Below are 20,052 nucleotides of genomic sequence, written 5' to 3'. Positions count from 1 at the left end.
GATGCAGGAGCTATGGCAGCGGTTCGGAAGGCAGGAGCTACTGCAACGGCCGGGAGCGTCACTTTCCACAGGGCGACTTGCTTCACCTTCACGCCGCCATCTTCTACAGGATGGCAGACATCGTAACCCCAAGGGCAGCTGGTAGGAACACAACGGAAGCGGCCCCAGGCACGACTGCAAGGAGAAGCAGCAGGCATGATCAGGATAGCCGACGCAGTAGCTACGGCAGCGGTTTGGAAGGCAGGAGCTACTGCAACAGCCAGGAACATCACTTCCACAAGGCGACTTCCTTCACTTTCATGCTGACATCTTCTACAGGATGGCAGACATCGTAACCTCCAGGGCAGCTGGCAGGAACACAATGGAAGCCGCCCCGGGCACGACCACCAGGAGAAGCAGCAGGCACGATCAGGACAGCCAATGCAGGAGCTATGGAAGTGGTTTGGAAGGCAGGAGCTACTGCAATGGCCAGGGACGTCACATGAGAGTCACCAGCAGCGACAGGAATGATCAGGGCGGTTGCGGCAGGAGACCAGGAAGAGCCGCCCAGACACTGTCGTTGAGTTAACCATAGCATAACACAGGGAGCAGCAGGAGCAGATGGACCACAGATATGCCAGAGGCATTGACACAGCATACATGAAGGTCAGCAATGATAGCGATCGATCCACATCGGTGGGAACAGAGTCGAAACGATCCCGACATGGAACTATGTCATCGAAACAGATATTGTGGTCGATCCCGAAGCAACACTAATGAACATCGGGACTCCTTCATGCGAGATATCCCCTGAGATACCCAGCCAACTACTGCTGTGTCTGTGATGCTCACTGTCAACCTGAAAGAAAAAGCAAAGATGATTAGAGAGGGAAACTCCTCTTGCTACGTGGGGAACTGCCCTACGCAGTGAGAGGAGGTTCCCAAGAAGAGGTCGCCCGACTGGCGCCCCTCGCAGTCTTTGCCCGATGAGCGAGCGAAGAGGGTGAAGGAGAGAGATCTCTACCGAGGGAGAGATAAGGAAGAACCTACGGGGAGAGAAAAGGACAGAAGGGAGGCCACCAAGGGCGCCGTGGAAGCAGAACTTACAGACAACGCCCGCAACTCTCTAAGTGCAGGCGGCAAAAATAACACTCAGCACAAGTAGGAAGGAAGTAGTCATGCCCTTGTACACTAAGGGTGGGAACCCAAGAAGGGAAGCAAACTCTTACGTCCCGATCAATGTAGGGGAGCAAAGATATTACGTCCCAATCTAATATTTCTGATTGTACAGGGGAACGCCTTCAGAATCTAAATAAAGAACTATTGAAGAGAAGCATTACCACTTGGTTACGCTCCTTTAAATACGCCCTTGGCCATCAACCCAAGACACAGTGCAGGGGAACGAGGCTATGCAAGGATATCACAAATTGTGGGTTTGTATTAATAAAGATCCCACCGGGATAATCAGAGCTTAACGACAATCAGGCAAGGAGGTCTGAAACCACGTCTGCAACGCATGACATCCGAAAGCAAACTGGAATGTTTACATCCGGGCAGGCGGGTATTGCCGCCTACCTGGCGGTAGTTACTGCCTAACCACCTTGCTCAAGAGTTTAACGGCCGTTTCCAGCCTATGCTGAAAGTAATTCCTAATGTAAAGGACCGACGGTTTGTATGTCATGGTGGAACAAATGTCATTTTTATATAAGTAACTTACCAAGTAATTACATAGCTGAATCCCACACTGACAGGAGGTGGGAAACCCTGGATAGTACTACTCAAAAAACATTTATAAATGGAAATGCATTTGAAACAGATAAAAAAGCTAGCATTGTGGTAATGCTTCTTGTAACCTTACCTGGGGAGAGAGCTAGAGCAGGAAGATACTGCCTCTTGGTTGTTACTCATCTCGACCCATAGAGACCATGTTACCTGAACACCAAATTAAAAAACAATAGCCATCCATTAAAAGCAAAGATTGCTGGGTACTCCAAGTACCAAGTACCACCAGGCTTCCCAAATAACTCGACGACCTTAAACAAGGCGAGGAGGCAGAGAAAATAGAAGTACTCCTACCCCTTATTCCCTAGTACCATGCCAGCCATGAAGAACGGACCTAGTGTACTGTAGTCCTCAAATATTGTCTCCACATTGTGTATGTAGTGGTTGGCGAAAACTGAACGACACTTCCAGTAAGTCGATTGGATTATAGCAGAAAGGGACAGATTGCACTTGAAAGCCAATGACATGGCTACTACATGTACATCGTGGGCTTTTACCTTCCACAAAGGTAAGGTATCTTCTTGGATCCCCAAGTGAGATTCCACAATCACATCTCTCAGAAAGAAGAAGAGGGCATTCTTGGAGAGAGGATGCAAAGGATTTTTAACTGAGCACCAGAGGTTATCAAAATCCCCTCTGATCTTCTTGGTTCTCTCGAGGTAGTTTTATAGCCCTCACTGGGCATAAAACTCTCTCTTGGTCCAAAGGTCCAAACAATCCCACAAGGCTTTTGATATACTAGTGTCAGAACAACCAAAATTCCAAAAATCTTATAAGTGTCCTTCATTAGTTCTGTTGAGGAAAACATGATCTTGGCCAAATCAAAAGCTGATCTGCGCATAGGATCGATCAGGCCGGAGAAGTCCCCTTGGGAGGAGGCAGAGATTCCCAAGGAAGGCACTTCCCCAGTCGCATAAAAAACATATCTTCTCTTAGACAGGCAAGAAGGAGGGGAACAAAAGACAGCCTTGGCTAACTCCCTCTTTTCGGACAACCAAGAGTCGATGCCTGCCAAAGCCTTCTTAGACGAGATTGATAATGCCATCTTAGGGAGCTTAGTAGCTCCTATGGGCTGACACAACATGAAGGAAGACCCAGGTGAAGAAGATGCTGCGGTAGAAAAATTAGTAGGGAAACAAAACAAAAAATAATTCAAAATGGATGCATATGACAAAGAAGGTTGTTCCTGTTCTGGTTCCTCTTCTGCCAAAGAAATAGAAGAAAGAGCCAAGTCCTGTTGTACTTCCTGTGGCTTCTGGGGAGTAGGTGAAGGCCTCTTCAGCAGTTCTATGATATTATCCAACCATTGATGAATTGGTAGAAGAGATGACTCCTGAGTTGGAGGGAGAGGTACTAATGTCAACTTCAGGTGTTCTACAACAGGAGCCAAAGGAACAATCTTCGCTTCTTTAGTCTTAACAGGGGGTGCTGACACAGGCTGACCTGCTGTTATTGGAACATCCGAATCAGATGAACCTTCAAAAGCCTGAGCTTAATCCAACATTGCACGAGGATTAGAGGTCACTGACAGATCGGGAGCCACTGGGCGCTCTGCTCCCATTGGACACTTAGGAGCTACTGGGTGCTCTGATCCCAAGGGGCGATTTGTTCCCTTTGGACATCTGGGAGCCACTTGGCGCCTAGAGGCTAATGGGCGCTTGTGAGCCACTGGGAGTTCTCCGTCGTCCCAATAGTTATAAGAGAGCTCTTGGTCCCTATGGTGCTTGCAAGGGGTTGAGGGGTTCTGATTCTCCATCAAATGCCTTTTCAATGGCCTGGAGGAATCATGCCAGCTGTGTCCTTTAGGCTCATTAGAGTCTGAACCACTGGAAGACAAGGTGTGATCCACTTGGACACCTTTCCAGTGCTTAAGTACCAAAACCTGGGAAATAGCGACAGGTTCGGTTGAGGAAGCAACTACTCGTGGGCAAACCCCACTGACCTAACTTGGACTTACCGTTTGTCTCCTCCAGGTGCAGGGGAATCTGGCAGGGACATCCGCCTAGGAGCATCGGTGGGACGAGTAGCCACCCCCTCCACTGACACAACACTTGCACTAGGTTCACCACTTGCTTTGTCCAAAAGCACTCTCACTGAAGCTCCTGTCTGAGCAACTGCATTAACTAACGCATCAAATTTCTTGTCAATCTGGGCTTCGAGACTGGCAATGGTACTAGGTTCACTGGGATAGGAGCCAGGTAATGGAATAAAAGGGAGTGCAAGAGAGCTAGTAATAGGAGAACAAGCAGTCACGAGTCGAAAGAACCGGTTTCAGAATGGACGACAGTGAAGTTCTAGCCTCAGCTCTAGCAGCCGCCTTTCTCTGTCTAGCTTTTTCTAGTTTGTCTAAATGAGCAGTCAAAATTCTCCATTTAACTTCATCCCAGTTACTACATCCTCACATGTCAAGTCAGGAGAACAAATTTGTCCTTGGCAATGAAAACAAATAGAATGAGAGTCATATTTAGAGGAAGTCAACCTGGTATTGCAGCCTTTGCTACAATACCGGTTACTAGACACACTTGAGTCTGACATAATAAGTCAAAATCCACAAAAAAGTCCAAACTAAGCTTAACTAAGCTAAAAAAATATAGCACAAAGGCTACCAAAGTACAGAATACTTCACCATATCCTTTGATAACAAGCAAAACCATCTGGTGAACAATCCTGATCATCAAAACAAAGCTGCTTAACAACTGAAGTATGGTCATTGAGCGGCAGAAACGAACGGAGCCCTTCAGCTATGTTGTACCTATACTTCCCCAGAAGTGGGCGGGGCACTTACCTGCACCAAAACAAAAGAGCACTACCAAGAATTTCAAATCTAAACCTGCTGTTAAAGTAAAAACTAATAGCTATGTAATTACTTGGTAAGTTACATATATAAAACATAATTTTATACAAAAACAACTTATGCTGCAGCAAATGTGTGTGAAGTTGCATAATAATAAAGAATACAATGTAAATATATTTCAGGGTAAGTTCTTGACTGCAACTGAGGGAATCCAATTACTTTAAAGGTTTTATAAAGAGCACCGGTAAGCATGAATCACTGCCAACTATACCAGTGTCAGAAGGGATTACTCAAAACCATTTACAGTAATACCCCGAACTTGCGCGATTCGAGTTACACGAATTCACAGACACACAAATTTTTCACTGGAACCTAACTAATGGTCATACGTGAGTTTTTCACAGACACGCGAACATTTGCAAACACTGAGAAACCCTGCAAAAGTGTTTATGTTTAATTTTTTATGTAATTTATAAGTTTTCAAGCTTTTATGTGTAAATTAAATAACATTAAATATTATTAAAAGTAATAATTTCTTTCTCTCTCTTTTAGTGAGATGAGAGAATTTTTATGGTACATGTATACAGGTATATTTATTTGTATGATAATTAAACTTTTTACCTAATAATAACTACTAATTTTCAAATATTAATAAGATTAATAAAATTAAGTAATAATAATAATAATAATAATAATAATAATAATAATAACAATAATAATAATAATAAAAAACTGTAATTACAAAATTCGTATTATTTTAAACAAACAAATTCTTCCCTTGTCTTTTGTAAGAAGATCATAGGCAAAAGCTGTCAGACATGTCATTTAACATGACAAGAAAGAGAGTGTTGCTGATCAGCGGTCAAATGTTTCTTGTAATTCTCTCTCTCTCTCTCTCAAGTAAGGACAACTGTTATCTCTCTCTCTCTCTCTCTCTCTCTCTCTCTCTCTCTCTCTCTCTTTCATTTGAAGTTAGCCAACCTACGTATTACAGTACTGTTTCTCTGTATGTTGTTAGCCGGACGGTAAATAATTTTAAATTCATCTAATTTTACCTGTACCGTTTACAAACTGTAAATGCACTGTTCTAAAACATAGAGACATAGGCACATCAGAACAAAGAGAAAGAAACAAAATAAAGTTTTTAAAAATGAGGTTGAGAAGACTTCTAAAATAGATCGGTGGAATGGAGGAGAGCCACACATGCCTATATTCTTAAGTTAACCATTTATTTCTTTTTTTAAGGGTAATGCATTAAGCTAACTTTTAAACAAAAATACAGTAACTTTAATTTCATTTAAGTTAGTTTAACCCTTAAACGCCGAGCCTCTATTTACAAAAATGTCTCCCATATGCCGGCGGCGTTCGGGAGTTAGCACAATAGCGGAAAAAAAGTTTTTTTCAAAAAATCACAGCACGCTTAGTTTTTAAGAATAAGAGTTCATTTTTGGCTCCTTCTTTTTATCATTGCCTGAAGTTTAGTATGCAACCATCAGAAATGAAAAAAAATATCATTATCATATATAAATATTGAAATATATGACAGCACAAAAAATTTTTCATATATAATTTTATACAAATCGCTGTGTGAGCAAAACGGTTAAAGCTAACAGGTTATTTTTTTTCTTTGTATTGTACACTAAATTGCGATGATTTTGGTATATAACAAATTGTAAAACGATCAAAGCAACACAGAGAAAATATTATCACAAAGTGATGCATGAATTAAATAACGTGCGGACGTAAAAAATGTTTTTTCAAAAATTCACCAAAATCGAAATATTGTGCTAGAGACTTCCCATTTGTTGAAAAATGAAGCTGATTGATTGAATATTACTAGACTGTACGTGTTTTAGCTTACAATTGCAGTTTTTGACCATTTTGGTTGAGTTAAAGTTGACCGAAAGTCGAATTTTTTCTATTTATCGTGATTTATATGAAAATATTTCAAAACTGATAAAAGATACAACCATGAGTTATTTTCTGTTGTATTGTACATGAAATTGCGCACATTTTCATATATAAAAGTTTATGTAACGACTAATATAAAACGGTGCAAAAATTACGACAACGTGACGAAAGAATTTCTGAGATGTTCGCAGAGTTACCACGCAGACGTAAGGAAAATGTTTTTTCAAAATTCACCATAAATCGAAATATTGTGCTAGAGACTTCCCATTTATTGCAAAATGAAGGTAAATGATTGAATATTACTAGAATGTAAGAGTTTTAGCTTACAATTGCATTTTTCGACCATTTCGGTCGAGTTAAAGTTGACCAAAGGTTGAAATTTTGGCAGTTATCGTGATTTATGTGAAAATATTTCAAAACTGATAAAAGCTACAACCATGAGCTATTTTCTGTTGTATTCTACATGAAATTGCGCACATTTTCATATATAAAAGTTTATGTAACGACTAATGTAAAATGATGCAAACATTACGACAACGTGACGAAAGAATTTCTGAGATATTCAGCCAAGTTACCGCGCGCAGACGTAAGGAAAAATTTTTTTTTCAGAAATTCACGATAAATCGAAATATTGTGCTAGAGACTTCCAGTTTATTGCAAAATGAAGGTACATGATTGAATATTACTAGAATGTAAGAGTTTTAGCTTATAATTGCGTTTTTTTTTGACCATTTCAGTTGAGTTAAAGTTGACTGAAGGTTGAAATTTTGGCAGTTATCGTGATTTATATGAAAATATTTCAAAACTGATAAAAGCTACAACCATGAGTTATTTTCTGTTGTATTCTACATGAAATTGCGCACATTTCCATATATAAAAGTTTATGTAACGACTAATATAAAACGGTGCAAACATTACGACAACGTGACGAAAGAATTTCTGGCGCGGACGTAAGGAAAAAAAGTTTTTAAAAATTCACCATAAATCGAAATATTGTGCTAGAGACTTCCAATTTGTTGCAAAATGAAGGTAAATGATTGAATATTACTAGAATGTAAGAGTTTTAGCTTACAATTGCATTTTTTTACCATTTCGGTCGAGTCAAATTTGACCGAAGGTTGAAATTTTGGCAGTTATTGTGGTTTATATGAAAATATTTCCAAACTGATAAAAGCTACATCCATGGGCTGTATTTTGCTGTATTTTACATGAAATTGCACACATTTTCATATATAAAACTTTATGTAACAGCTAATATAAAACAGTGCAAAAATTACGACAAAATGACGAAAGAATTTCTGAAATTTTCGGCCGAGTTACCACGCGGGTGTAAGGAAAAAGTTTTTTCAAAAATTCACCATAAATCGAAATATTGTGCTAGAGACTTCCAATTTGTTGCAAAATGAAGGTACATGATTGAATATTACTAGAATGTAAGAGTTTTAGCTTACAATTTTGTTTTTCGACCATTTTGGTCGAGTCAAAGTTGACCGAAGGTTGAAATTTTTTGTAGTCAACGTACGGTACATCCACTTGGCACCCAACAGACAATTTTAGTCGACATATGATATGTCCAGTAGGCGTTTAAGGGTTAATACTGAATTTCCATCTTTTGATATCTAACGTAAGAATAACTCTCTCTTTCTCGTTATTCTCTCTGTCTCCGAAATAATTCATAAATAATTTAACTTGATATTTCTCTGTCTCTCTTTTCTAATCTCAGAAATATTCTCTCAGTCTTAATAATTGATATTTCAAGTAAGTAAGGAAACCCTATCGCTCTCTCTCTCTCTCTCTCTCTCTCTCTCTCTCTTGTGTTATTCTCTCAGTCTCCGTAATAATTGATAAATAATTTCACTCTCTTAAGTAAGGGCAACCCTAATCTCTCTCTCTCTCTCTCTCTCTCTCTTCTCTGTCTCTCTCTCTCTGTTATTCTCTAACTGATAAATAATTTCACTCTCTTAAGTAAGGGCAACCCTTATCTCTCTCTCTCTCTCTCTCTCTCTCTCTCTCTCTCTAGCACTCACACATTTTTGCAACTTATTATTTCTCTGTACATCTTTACCTGTACAGTAGATAGTTTAAATTGATCTAATTTTACCTGTACCATCTACAAAGTGTAAATGTGCTAGTGTGGCACATACATTCTAAAACATATAGACATAATAACTAAGAGTTGTATTAGTCCAAATAAAAAACACTATTTGTTCATGAAAAAGCATTTCAGAACAAAAATAAAGAGACGCAGATTAAAGATGTTATTAAAAAATGGTTGAGACAACTTCTAAAAATAGGTAGGTTGGAAGGGGAGAGAGACAGAAATTCTCTTCCAACTCTCAATTTTTATGTCAATCATTTATTTCTTTTCTTAACTTCATCTAACTTTTAGATGAAATTACAGTAACTTTAATTTAATTTAAAAGCTAACTTAATAATTTGGGAGCATGATTAGGTCATATTTAGTGTTTATACTTTAGAAATAAGCATTTGTTAGCATTTTTAGAGACCGTGCCAAACTTATGCGAAAATTCACCCTGCGCGAGGGGTTCTGGAACCTAACCTTGCGTAAGTTCAGGGTATGACTGTATCTCATTTAACTGAAATAGAAAAAAATCTTTGTAAATAAAATAAACATTTCAATGCTGACAAGAAAAGGAGACACTAAATTTCTTACCGACAACTTTTTTATTCCACCAAAATTAACACTGTAGTGCCAATAGAGGACACTATATGTAGTTCCTAACAATTTTGAAGCATCCTTCAGAGTAATTTCATGATCTTTTATTCCTTTCATAAGGCGCAAAATTCCACTTTGCTCCCAATACTTCTCCTTCAGTCTTCCTTGTAAATACGGACTGAATTTGTACACTTTGAATGCCTTCAAGAAATCAGCTGGAACAAAAATAAAATAAACATTTAGCTCTTCATGCCTTGCACCCCAAACATTGTATACAGTAATTCTTGAAAGAATATGTAGAACAGACTGTATACATCTTTTTTCTTTTATTATTAAGTCATTTGCCCCTAAAATCAGGTGGCTCCTAAGAAGAAACAAGCCAACAATCACTACATTTACTGATGAATCAAAGATGCACCCCTAGTGCACAGAACTACCACCATATTGGCCTCTTCAAGTACCAACAAAGAAAGCTCACCAGCAGTGTCAAACTCGCCTTTCATCAATACCCCTCTCATTTCTTATGAGAACCTCCAAGATAGCATTTGACTTTTGGTATCAAGTAAAACCTTAGTATACAGCCTCTGTGAAAACCAACTTATCCTCTATCCACAATTTCTCAAACAATGCTTAAGAAAAACTGACCTTAATCAACAAACAACTACTGTATTTTGTAAGTGAAAAAAATTAATTACAAGCACCACTCAATGATGCAAATGTCAAACTTCCTCACATAAGCAGATAAATGTCCTGGTAGAAATACTCACGCAAGAACTCCACAGGTATGGCTGAATTTTCATCAAAAGTGGGGCCTTGTAACTCTGTAGGCAAAGAAGAATCCTGTCCTGAAGCACTTGAAATACAATGTGGATCATCACCATTCATTCTTGGACTTTCAAATTGATCTGATATCTCTTGGTCATCCAGACTCTCATTCTCACTTTTTACACTTGATACTCCTTCTGCTTCATCCTACATTCAAATAAATAAATGCCTGGTAAAAATTCTCAACAGCCATGGGAACGAAGTTTCTGTATGCTTCAATAATTTTATATTAAAGTTACTATGAAAAATAAATTTATGCATTCACCTGGTTCCTCTGGAGCACCAAAGAAACTTTGTATATGTAAATCATGATGATAATACAGAATCACAAAAATTAAAGATTGTATATAAATACATTTTATAAGGGATCAATAAGCAAAATGATTGGACATTTCAGTAGTTTTCAAACATTACATAATTGTCAATATATTAAATTACCTGCTACACTTTATTTAAGATGAAATAGTCACATGGTGCAATGCAGCAAGGTATGCACAACATAGGCAAGCTACTGACATACTGTACTTAGGTGACCCATTTCAAACATGTCCAAACCTTGTCAGTCTGAAACTTCCACGTATTTTCCAGTTGCTGGACACCACATCTCTCAACATCTTTCTCATTTGAAGTGTGAATGAGGAAGTTGTGAAAAGGTGTGTCTGGCACCTGGAAAATACATGGAGATTTCAACAGCTAGATAGTTTAGATGTGATAATGCGGGGCGAGCTGTTAGTAAAAAAATGTGTTGATGTGGGAGTAGGCCTACGGTAGCAGGAAAAACCAGTAGAACACTAGAAATCATGGAAAGGGGGGCATTATCCATAGAGGGGCATTCATGAAGATGTAGAACTGAAGGAAATTTATACTAAAGTTGCACACGAGACACAATATAGAGGAAATAATTAATATCAAGTCTAGCCATGTAAAGGGGAAAATCTGATGCAAAAGTACTGTGGAATGTAAAATTTTTGATATTGAGGAAAGACTTTCTGCTCTCTTCTTTCTGTATTTCCTATTAGGTACCTTCTGTTCTTCTTTCAAATGAACACCACATTCTTTGGAAGTTTGAATTTCAAGTCAATAGCCCCAGTAGGCTTGTTCCATATGAATAGGGATTTATCTTCTGAATAACAATAATAATAACTGAGCTGTAAATACTGACCTGAAAGGGAAGGAATATGGTCTCAGTGTTAGGACTGCAAGACTCCTCAAAAACCTCCTCCTTGACATCCACACAATACTCATCATTGGCCAACAAACTGTTCTCTTCTTCATTTAGCTCCCCGACACTGCTCTAAAACATGAGAAACATCTTGAATAAATCATATCACATTCCAATGGTTTTTTAAACACTGGGAAACTTCTGAAATGCTTTTATTTTACTGAGTAAAGAAAATATCATTTGTATTCTGTTAATGCGATTAAAGTATGTTATGGGTCTTATCATTTTGCAAAGAATTCTATCAACTGCCACAGTTTGGGAAAATGGTCTCTTTTATGTGTAAGAAAAATGTACAGTTCAGTAAGTAAAAGTTTACCATTTTTAAAATGAGTGGAACCAGTCAGCGGAATTAAATACTGTACAAGACTAGTAAATATGAAAGTGCATTAATCTTATATGCTCACCTTATAATCAAGCTGAAATAGACAACAAAATTATAGCACAATGAAAAAATTAATGAGACTGTGGTACTATCACACTTCCTTACAAACAAAGTACAAGTATTATCAAAATTCATAACCACAATTTCAATGAATAACACACTAAGGAAATCAAGGGGAGGAACAGAAACAAACAAAATACTTATTTAATGTAGGTGGAATATGGAGTTTCAGGGAACTCAGTGGTATGACCTATGAACAAATGAACAGGGAGTGTACATACAACAAAGCAAGATAAAAATTACTTCTACCAGGGTGTAATTATGCTCATAAAACCATGCAAATTAAATTAAATAAATTCCTCCACATTACCAGGAAGAAAAATAACTACATTTCAAGTCACCTCCAAAGAGATGTTGTCAAAGATGATAACCCAATACTCTTACAAAACAAGCACAAAAGTAAGACAAGAATAAGAAGACAACACAAAAATGATATGAAATTACAGAAGGTAAGCACAGATCCTTGCAGGCAACCCTGGCAACTGACAAGCTGACTAAGAAAATCCACAAAACAAATGAAGAAGAAGAGAAACTAAGCATACACAATTAATTTGTCTGTGTGAAACAAATATGACATTGTTATAATAAAATAAAATTTTGCTTACCAATAATTACATAGCTATTAGTTTCTACTTTATGCAGCAACTCAAAATTTGAAAATCGTGGTAACTCTCTTTTGTTTTGGTGTAGGTAGCTAACCCTACCCACTTTTGGGAAAGAATAGGTACAACACAGCTAAAGAGCTCAATTTGTTTGTGCCCTATGTCCATGAGAGGGGAGGAGGGAGGGCTCCAATCATGTAATTATTTGGTAGGTATATATAAAACTTAATTTTTTTTTAAAAATGTCATTTTTATATACGGTAAGTAACTTACCAAATTACATAGCTGAATCCCACATTGATAGGAGGTGGGATACATGGACATACACTCAGACGGAAATGAATTTGAAATAGAAAAAATTAGCTGGCATCTTCTTGTAACCTTACCCGGTGAGGGAGCTACAGCAGACAGCTACTGCCTCTGGTCAGAGCTCCTCTTGACCTGTAGTGGTGTGGCGGTATAGCCAAGGGTCGCCCCCACATTAGTTGGAGCTTTGCAACATAAGAGTGTATTGCAGGTTGCCAAAGCTTACAATCCAAGAAATATATATAGATATACATATATGTGCCCTTGCCCTGGGCTCAGTACAACAAAAATTTAACCAGATAATTTTACCTACACCACATATAAAATAATCAAACCCAACCATAAAAAACAATGACTGGTGGGCACTCTCGGCACGCAGTGCCCCCAGACTTCCAAAGTAAAAACTCGACAATCCTTAATCAAGGAGAGGAGATAGAGGAAACAGAAGGCATTCCTCCAATCCTTCATCCCCCAATACCATGCCAGCCGCTGAGAATGGGCCTAATGTACTGCATTTATCATACACTGTTTCTATATCATGAAGATAATGCATAGCGAACACCGACCTGCATCTCCAATATGTGGACTGCAAGATTGTGGAGAGTGAGAGATTATGTTTAAAGGCCAGTGAAGTGGCAACTGCCATTATTTCATGGGCCTTTACTTTACAAAAGGGGAAGACATCCCCTTGAATTCTCAAGTGTGATTCAGAAATCACATTCCTTAAAAATAAGGTTAAGGCATTCTTGGATAATGGACTTGTGGGGTCCTTAACCGAACGCCAGAGATTTTGCGAAGAACCTCTAATCCCTTTAGTTCTCTCAATAAAAATCTTAAGTGCTCTTACTGGGCAAGGCACTCTCTCCAGATCTGCTGGGTCCAAGATATCAGCCAAGCTCTTGACAGTAAATGAACGTGGCCAGGGGTTAGAAGGATCCTCGTTTTTTGCCAAGAACCCTAGGGTCAATGAGCATACTGCATTCCTTTGAGAAAAACCCACCTTCTTATCAAGGGCTTGTAGTTCGCTAACTCTTTTAGTCGTGGCCAAGGCAATTAAAAATAAGTTTTTCCTCATCAAATCCCTTAGAGAAGAGGAGTTCAAGGGCTTGAATGGAGGGCCCAAAAGCCATTTAAGAACCAAGTCCAAGTTCCAGGTGATCGAGGTTGATTTTTCTTGTTTTGACGTATCTAATAATTTTATCAAATCACTAACATCCTGATTTGCAGACACATCTATTTGCCTGTTAAAAAACTGAATTTAACATAGCCTTGTATCCTTTGATGGTGGATGTAACTAATCCCTTTGAAGACCTCAGAAAGAGCAAAAAATATGCCATTTGAGCTAAAGTGGTTTTAGAAGATGAGATGTTATGCTCTCGACACCAGCTTCGAAAGACAGCCCACTTTGCCTGGTAGACTGTAGCAAAAGATCGGCACCTACATCTTGCAACTGCTTCTCTAGCCTTTCTTGAAAAACCCTTCACTCTGACAAGCTCCCTGACAGGTCTGAAGCCTGTCAGAGCAAGAGTGGATAAGCTTTGGTGGAATCAGTGAAAATGAGGCTGTTTGAGAAGCCTTCTCTTCTGAGGGAATAGCCTTGGGAAATCTACAAGTAGGCCAAGAAAATCCAAGAACCATTCTTTCTGCGGCAAAAATGAAGCTACTAGAATCACTAACGTGTTGCTGTGAGTGATGAACTTCTTCAACACTTCCCTCACCATGCTGAATGGCGGGAAGGTGTAAATGACTTCTTCAACACTTCCTACACCATGCTGAATGGCGGGAAGGTGTAAACAACTTCTTCAATACTTCCCTTACCATGCTGAATGTCAGGAAGGCTTAAACGTCTAAGTCCAACCAATCCTGCAGCATGGCATCTGTCGCCCATGCCTGAGGATCTGGAGCTGGCCGACAAAACAGAGGGAGACGATGTTTCCTTGACGTTGCAAACAGGTCTATTGACAGTTTTCCCCACTGCTTCCACAGGTCGGTGCACACCTGCGGATTCAGTGTCCATTCCGTCAGTAGAACCTGTTGCCATGACTTAATTTATCCGTAAGGAAGTTTAGCTTGCCCTGAATGAAGCAGGTCACAATGCTGGTACGATTGTCCTGTGCCCACAAGAGGAAATTCTTGGCTGCTTTGTAAAGTAAGGAGTGAGTCCCCCCTTGGTTCCTGATGTAGGCCAGAGGGGTCATGCTGTCCGAATGGACCATTCTTGTTAAAAGTTGCTGCTGAGAAGAACTGTACAGCCATATATATCGCCCTCAGCTCCTTCACATTTGTGTGTAAGTTCCTTTTCAGCTGGAGGCCATGTCCTGGAAACTTCCATGTCGTTTGGTAGGGCCCCAAACCAGATCTGACACATCTGGGTACAGCATTAGGCTCGGTCTCAGAGGGTGCAGCAACTTTCCTACTGAAAACCTGTCTTCTATCAGCCACCACCAAAGGTATTCCTTGATTTCAGGAATGATGGGGAAGACAAATGAATCCAGAAGGGTCTTCCTGTGCCAACTGGCCTTGAGGAAGAACTGCAACACTCTGGTGTGTTATCTCCCTAATGGCACAAACCTCTCAATAGATGACAGTGTTCCCAAGAGGCTCATCCATTTGTTAGCTGAGCAAGGCAGAAGAGAGAGGAAGTTTCGAACTTCCCGAAGGCAGTTCTGAATCCCTTGATAGGATGGAAAAGCCCAAAAATACAGAGAATCAATCTTCATCCCCAAATAAAGAATCAACTGAGTGGGGACTAGTTGGGATTTCTTGAAGTTGATTAGAAGACCCAAATCCTGGGCGAGGTGGAGCGTCTTCTGAAGGTCCTCCATGCATTTGGATCTTGAGGGGGAGCATAAGAGCCAGTCGTCTAAATATAGACATGCATTGATTCCCATGAGGTGGAGCCATTTTGCCATAGGGGCAAGAACATGGGTAAATGCTTGAGGGGCTGTGGAGAGCCGAAGCACAGTGCCCAAAACTGGGAGACTCTGTCCTGGAAGATGAACTTCAGATACTTCCTGGAGTCTGGGTGTACTATGTGGCGGATTTCAACCCCACAAAACACACAACACTCACCCTGATCTTCGGTTGCTGGAGATGGATAAAGGTCCACGGTTGCCAATCACAGCACGCAAAAACCACAAAACAAAACTGAGGACAGACCCTCATGCAACAACGAACAAAAAAGAAGAGACACATGCACCATCAATATTTGGTACCGGTATCCAGAACAAAATTACTTTCAAACCGCCCGTCCACTTTCAAGGTTGGACCTCAACTACTCAAGACTCTCCCAAAACCGAAATCTACCTAACATTTTCACAGACAGACAGCGCCGTAAACGACTCCAACAACCGAACCACTCACAACGACAATTACACTCGCTCTCTCTCTCTCTCTCTCTCTCTCTCACACAAAAACGTTGGGAAATGCTAAATACAAACAAATTCATTCATCCCTCTATAATTCTCCCCCCTTTTTAGCATTTCCCAACTAACACCTTTCACACTGCATTCAAACTGCCTTACGCAACACCCACGGATGCTCACTAGCAGGTCCTCTAGATCGCGTTCGCGGGCATGCAATCATTCTCTCAGAATCACTTTCTCTTCCAGCAACATTCAGATTCATATTTTCTCCTCCATTCTCTCTCAGATTCACGCTATCTTCTTCACTACTACCACTCTCAATTTCATCCACAATCTCATCTATACCCTCTAACTCGTTCCCAAATACCTCCCCCAATTCTTCAACTAACCCATCCCATTCGCTCATTGACCTTTCGAATTCTTGCAACGATTCATTCATGCTTTCAATCACTCGCATATTACTGCTACGCTCTCTTACTCTTACACTTTCGCTCACCTCCAACCGTTCACTCACCCCTACACGTTCAGTCAACTCAGTTATATCAAACCCGCATATGCTATACGTCCTATTCATACCATCCCATTCATCCGTATTACACGCTTTATCACTCATTTTCACTTTGGCACTCACATCCCTGTCACACAACTTACGATCATTCCGTTCACTTACATTCTTCCCTTTCTTACGTTTTCTACCATACTCTATCAAAACAAATTGCTGATCCTCCATACACAAGCTCTCATGCATACTTGGTTCACCCACATTCGATTTCAACCATTTATACACCCCATTCTCTCTCACATATTCTGGTACATCCTTCCATCTACGCAATTGGTTATGATGCGCTCGTATTTCTCTCACACTACCATCTACACATACTTCCCCTACAACATAACTAAGCCCGCTGGGACCAACTTCCAACACTTGATACGGACCCTCAAATTTTTCATGCACTTTATTTACATTCAACCGCCCTTTCTCGATTACTTCTTTCAACACTTTCTCGCCCACCTTGTAACTTTCGAACCTCTCATGCGCCTTCTTCTATACCTCCCTATCATTCTCAGATATACCCAATCTCGGTCTCACTATCTTTTCAAAATTTAATACATATTTACACAGAGACATACCAATACCCTTATGCACGGTGGCGTTGTACACGCACAACGTTCACCCAACATTTACATCCCAATCATTATCACATTCACTCATCATACATAATATCTCTGTCAACGTTCTCACTGTTCGCTCCGCCAATCCATTCGCACTGGGCATATACGGCGTAGAGTACACATGCTCTATGCCCCAATCACGCAACATTTGCTCAAACTCCCATCCAACAAATTCAGGCCCATTGTCACTCAACATTCGCGTCGGCTTGCACACACACATTGGCAACATCACTTGACCCACCATTCTCGCTACAGTCTCACTCTTTTTGTTCGAATCGCTACTGCATATGCAAACTTACTCAAATGATCTACCATTACAACCATTCCCATGTCCTCTAGCAGTCACAGGCAACGACACACAATCAATCACAACCATCTCAAATAACTCTTTCATCTGCAATTGCAACACAGGTGGATTCGCATGCACACTTTGATACTTACCCTTCTGACAGTTCGCACACGTAATCGCTACATCCGCACAAATTTTATTTAATCCAGGCACATACAATCTCTCTCTCATACATTCCCAAAATTTATTTTTCCCCAGATGCCCAAACCTATCATGCACTAATAAACACATACCCACGGCTGCGTCTTCCGAAAACACTGGCACATACACTTCCCCATCCCATATTCCTTCCTGATGCAAAAAATAAACTATACCTTTACATACAACAAATCTCTTAGCCCTTCGCTTATACACTTCTAACTCACACGGCCAACTTCCTACTCTTACACCCTCTAACATACACTCTCTTAACATACTTATTCTCATGCACTGATTTTGCATTTGCTTAATTTCCTCTTCACTCAACAAATCATTTTCACTCCTTGCAATATCTACCATACCTATAAAACTAGTTTTAGACACATCCCTTCCTTTAACCTTCGTTATTTCCCTGCCGCCCTTTCCTAAAATTCCCCTCCCGACATCCACACTTATATCATGCATTCTCATAAAATCAATTCCCAATAAAAAACAGGTTGGCATATCATTCTCATCCATGACTACAAAATTATTTATTATTTCAAATCCCCCTAACTGAATTTTTAATTGTACCTCCTCCCATACTAACACACTCCCTTGTCCCAAACCATGTATCCTTACACTTGTTGATTTTCTTTTTATATCCCAATCGCACCTTTCCAATTCACTCACTACTGTACTACTCACTAACGACACTTGTGCTCCCATATCTACCAAACTACAATATTCACTCTGATTCACTACTACATTCGTTACTAATTTACCTTTCGCTTCATGCATACACGCTCTCACGGCTACATTCACCTTCTTAGCTTCCTCACAACCATCCTCATCGCATTCATCTTCAACGATATTCTCATTTTCCTCACAATCAACTTTCTTAACCAGCGAGCTACAATTATCTTTTCCACATTGAACATTTAAAATTACATTCGTACCATTTTCATTCACCCCTCCTTTATACTCCACCGGCCTATTCCATCCAAAGAACAATCGTACTGTAATTTTAAATATTTCAGCCACTACTAACAACACTTTCACTAACTTTTCCTCCTCATCTAATTCCCTTCCTTCCTCGCGCACTCCTCCTTCCAGCATTTCATTCATCACCTTTTGACGTAACTCATTCATGCTTGCAGGTACTCCGTCAATCAACCCATTTGTTTCCAAATTACTCAACCCCCAAACAGACATTCCCACACTCGATTCTCCCCTACATACTGTTGTTTTACCACAAATCCTACAGGTACTTGGTCCGGGTCCCAGTCGCTCCTAACCCTATCATCTTGTTCAGTCCACATACGCGACATAGCATCTGCAACAACATTCTGTCTACCTTGTACATACTCTACCTTAAAACTAAACTCATTCAAATCCTCTATCGTTCTCGCAATTCTAGCATTCGCACTCTCCTTTTTAACCATATATACTAGTGGTCGATGGTCCGTCCGTATTACAAAATCCACCCCATACAAAAATACTTTCAACGCTTTCACACAAAACCTTATAGCAGCCAATTCCTTTTCAATCACCGAATATTTCAACTCTGCCCTTCCAAACGCCTTGCTCACATACGCAATTACTCTCAATTGTTCTTCCCCATTCGCCTTCTGCATTTGTACCAGGCATCCTCCCATACTATATTTACTTGCATCCGTATACAGTTCTAGTTTACTCGCATTCTCACTATAGTCCGGGAAAGCCAACGTCACGTCTCTTGCAGCCTCCTCTTTCAATCTCTCGAACGCTTTGATCATTCGCTCATCCCATTTCAATCTTGCACAATTTCTCTTCCCGTCCATTCAGTAAGTGGTTTCCCGATCCCGAACAATCTTTTATAAACTTCCTTCCAAACTCAATTAAACCTAAAAATCCTTTCAACTCACGCACATTCCGGGGACGTGGAAATTCCCTTACCTTGTTCATAAACTTATCACTCTTCCTTACACCTCTTCCCCTCACTATATGTCCTAGGAATTCCACCTCCCCAGCCAACCAAGCACACTTTCCAAGTTTTACTTTTATTCCTACTTCTTCCAACCTTTCTAACACTCGTTCAAGCAGTTCCAAATTCTCTTCTACAGTCTCACTCGCTATCAAAATATCATCTATAAAAACAGTTACCTTCTTGCGATCAAACCCAGCTAGAACCACATTCATTGCCCTTTGGAAGGCAGCAGGCGCATTAGCCAGTCCGAAACTTAATCTCCGGAACTGGTAGTGGCAGGAACTACTAGAAAAGGCCGTAATATGCCTGCTCCCTTCCTCCAGAGGCATCTGGTAATAGTCCCTTACCAGATCTAATTTTGTAAACACTTTCATTCCATTCATCTTGTACACACAATCAGACACCACAATCATCGGGAATCGCTCTTTCACAGTTACTTCATTCACCTTCAGATAATCCACGCACATTCGCAAACTTCCATCTGGCATACATACCGGTACAATGGGGCTATTCCAGGCGCTCGTACTCCTTTCAATCAC

At 40.0% G+C, this 20,052-nt stretch overlaps 1 protein-coding gene across 7 annotated transcripts in view; it reads right to left on the bottom strand.

Moving 5' to 3' along the window:
- The window catches only part of LOC136845306 (zinc finger and BTB domain-containing protein 44-like), a 53,173-nt gene that overhangs the window by 7,622 nt on the left and 25,499 nt on the right, over positions 1 to 20,052 (bottom strand). For all 7 annotated transcript variants that reach the window (XM_067115515.1, XM_067115518.1, XM_067115512.1 and 4 more), the window contains 3 exons: positions 11,131 to 11,262; positions 9,911 to 10,115; positions 9,141 to 9,358 (listed from right to left, as the gene is read on the bottom strand). In XM_067115515.1, coding sequence (XP_066971616.1) covers positions 9,141 to 9,358; positions 9,911 to 10,115; positions 11,131 to 11,262 — 555 coding nt within the window. The remainder of the gene's footprint in view (positions 1 to 9,140; positions 9,359 to 9,910; positions 10,116 to 11,130; positions 11,263 to 20,052) is intronic.

The sequence above is a fragment of the Macrobrachium rosenbergii genome, chromosome 13, assembly GCF_040412425.1.
Source record: "Macrobrachium rosenbergii isolate ZJJX-2024 chromosome 13, ASM4041242v1, whole genome shotgun sequence".
Lineage (NCBI taxonomy): Eukaryota > Metazoa > Arthropoda > Malacostraca > Decapoda > Palaemonidae > Macrobrachium > Macrobrachium rosenbergii.
This window is presented reverse-complemented; position numbering and strand designations above follow the sequence as displayed.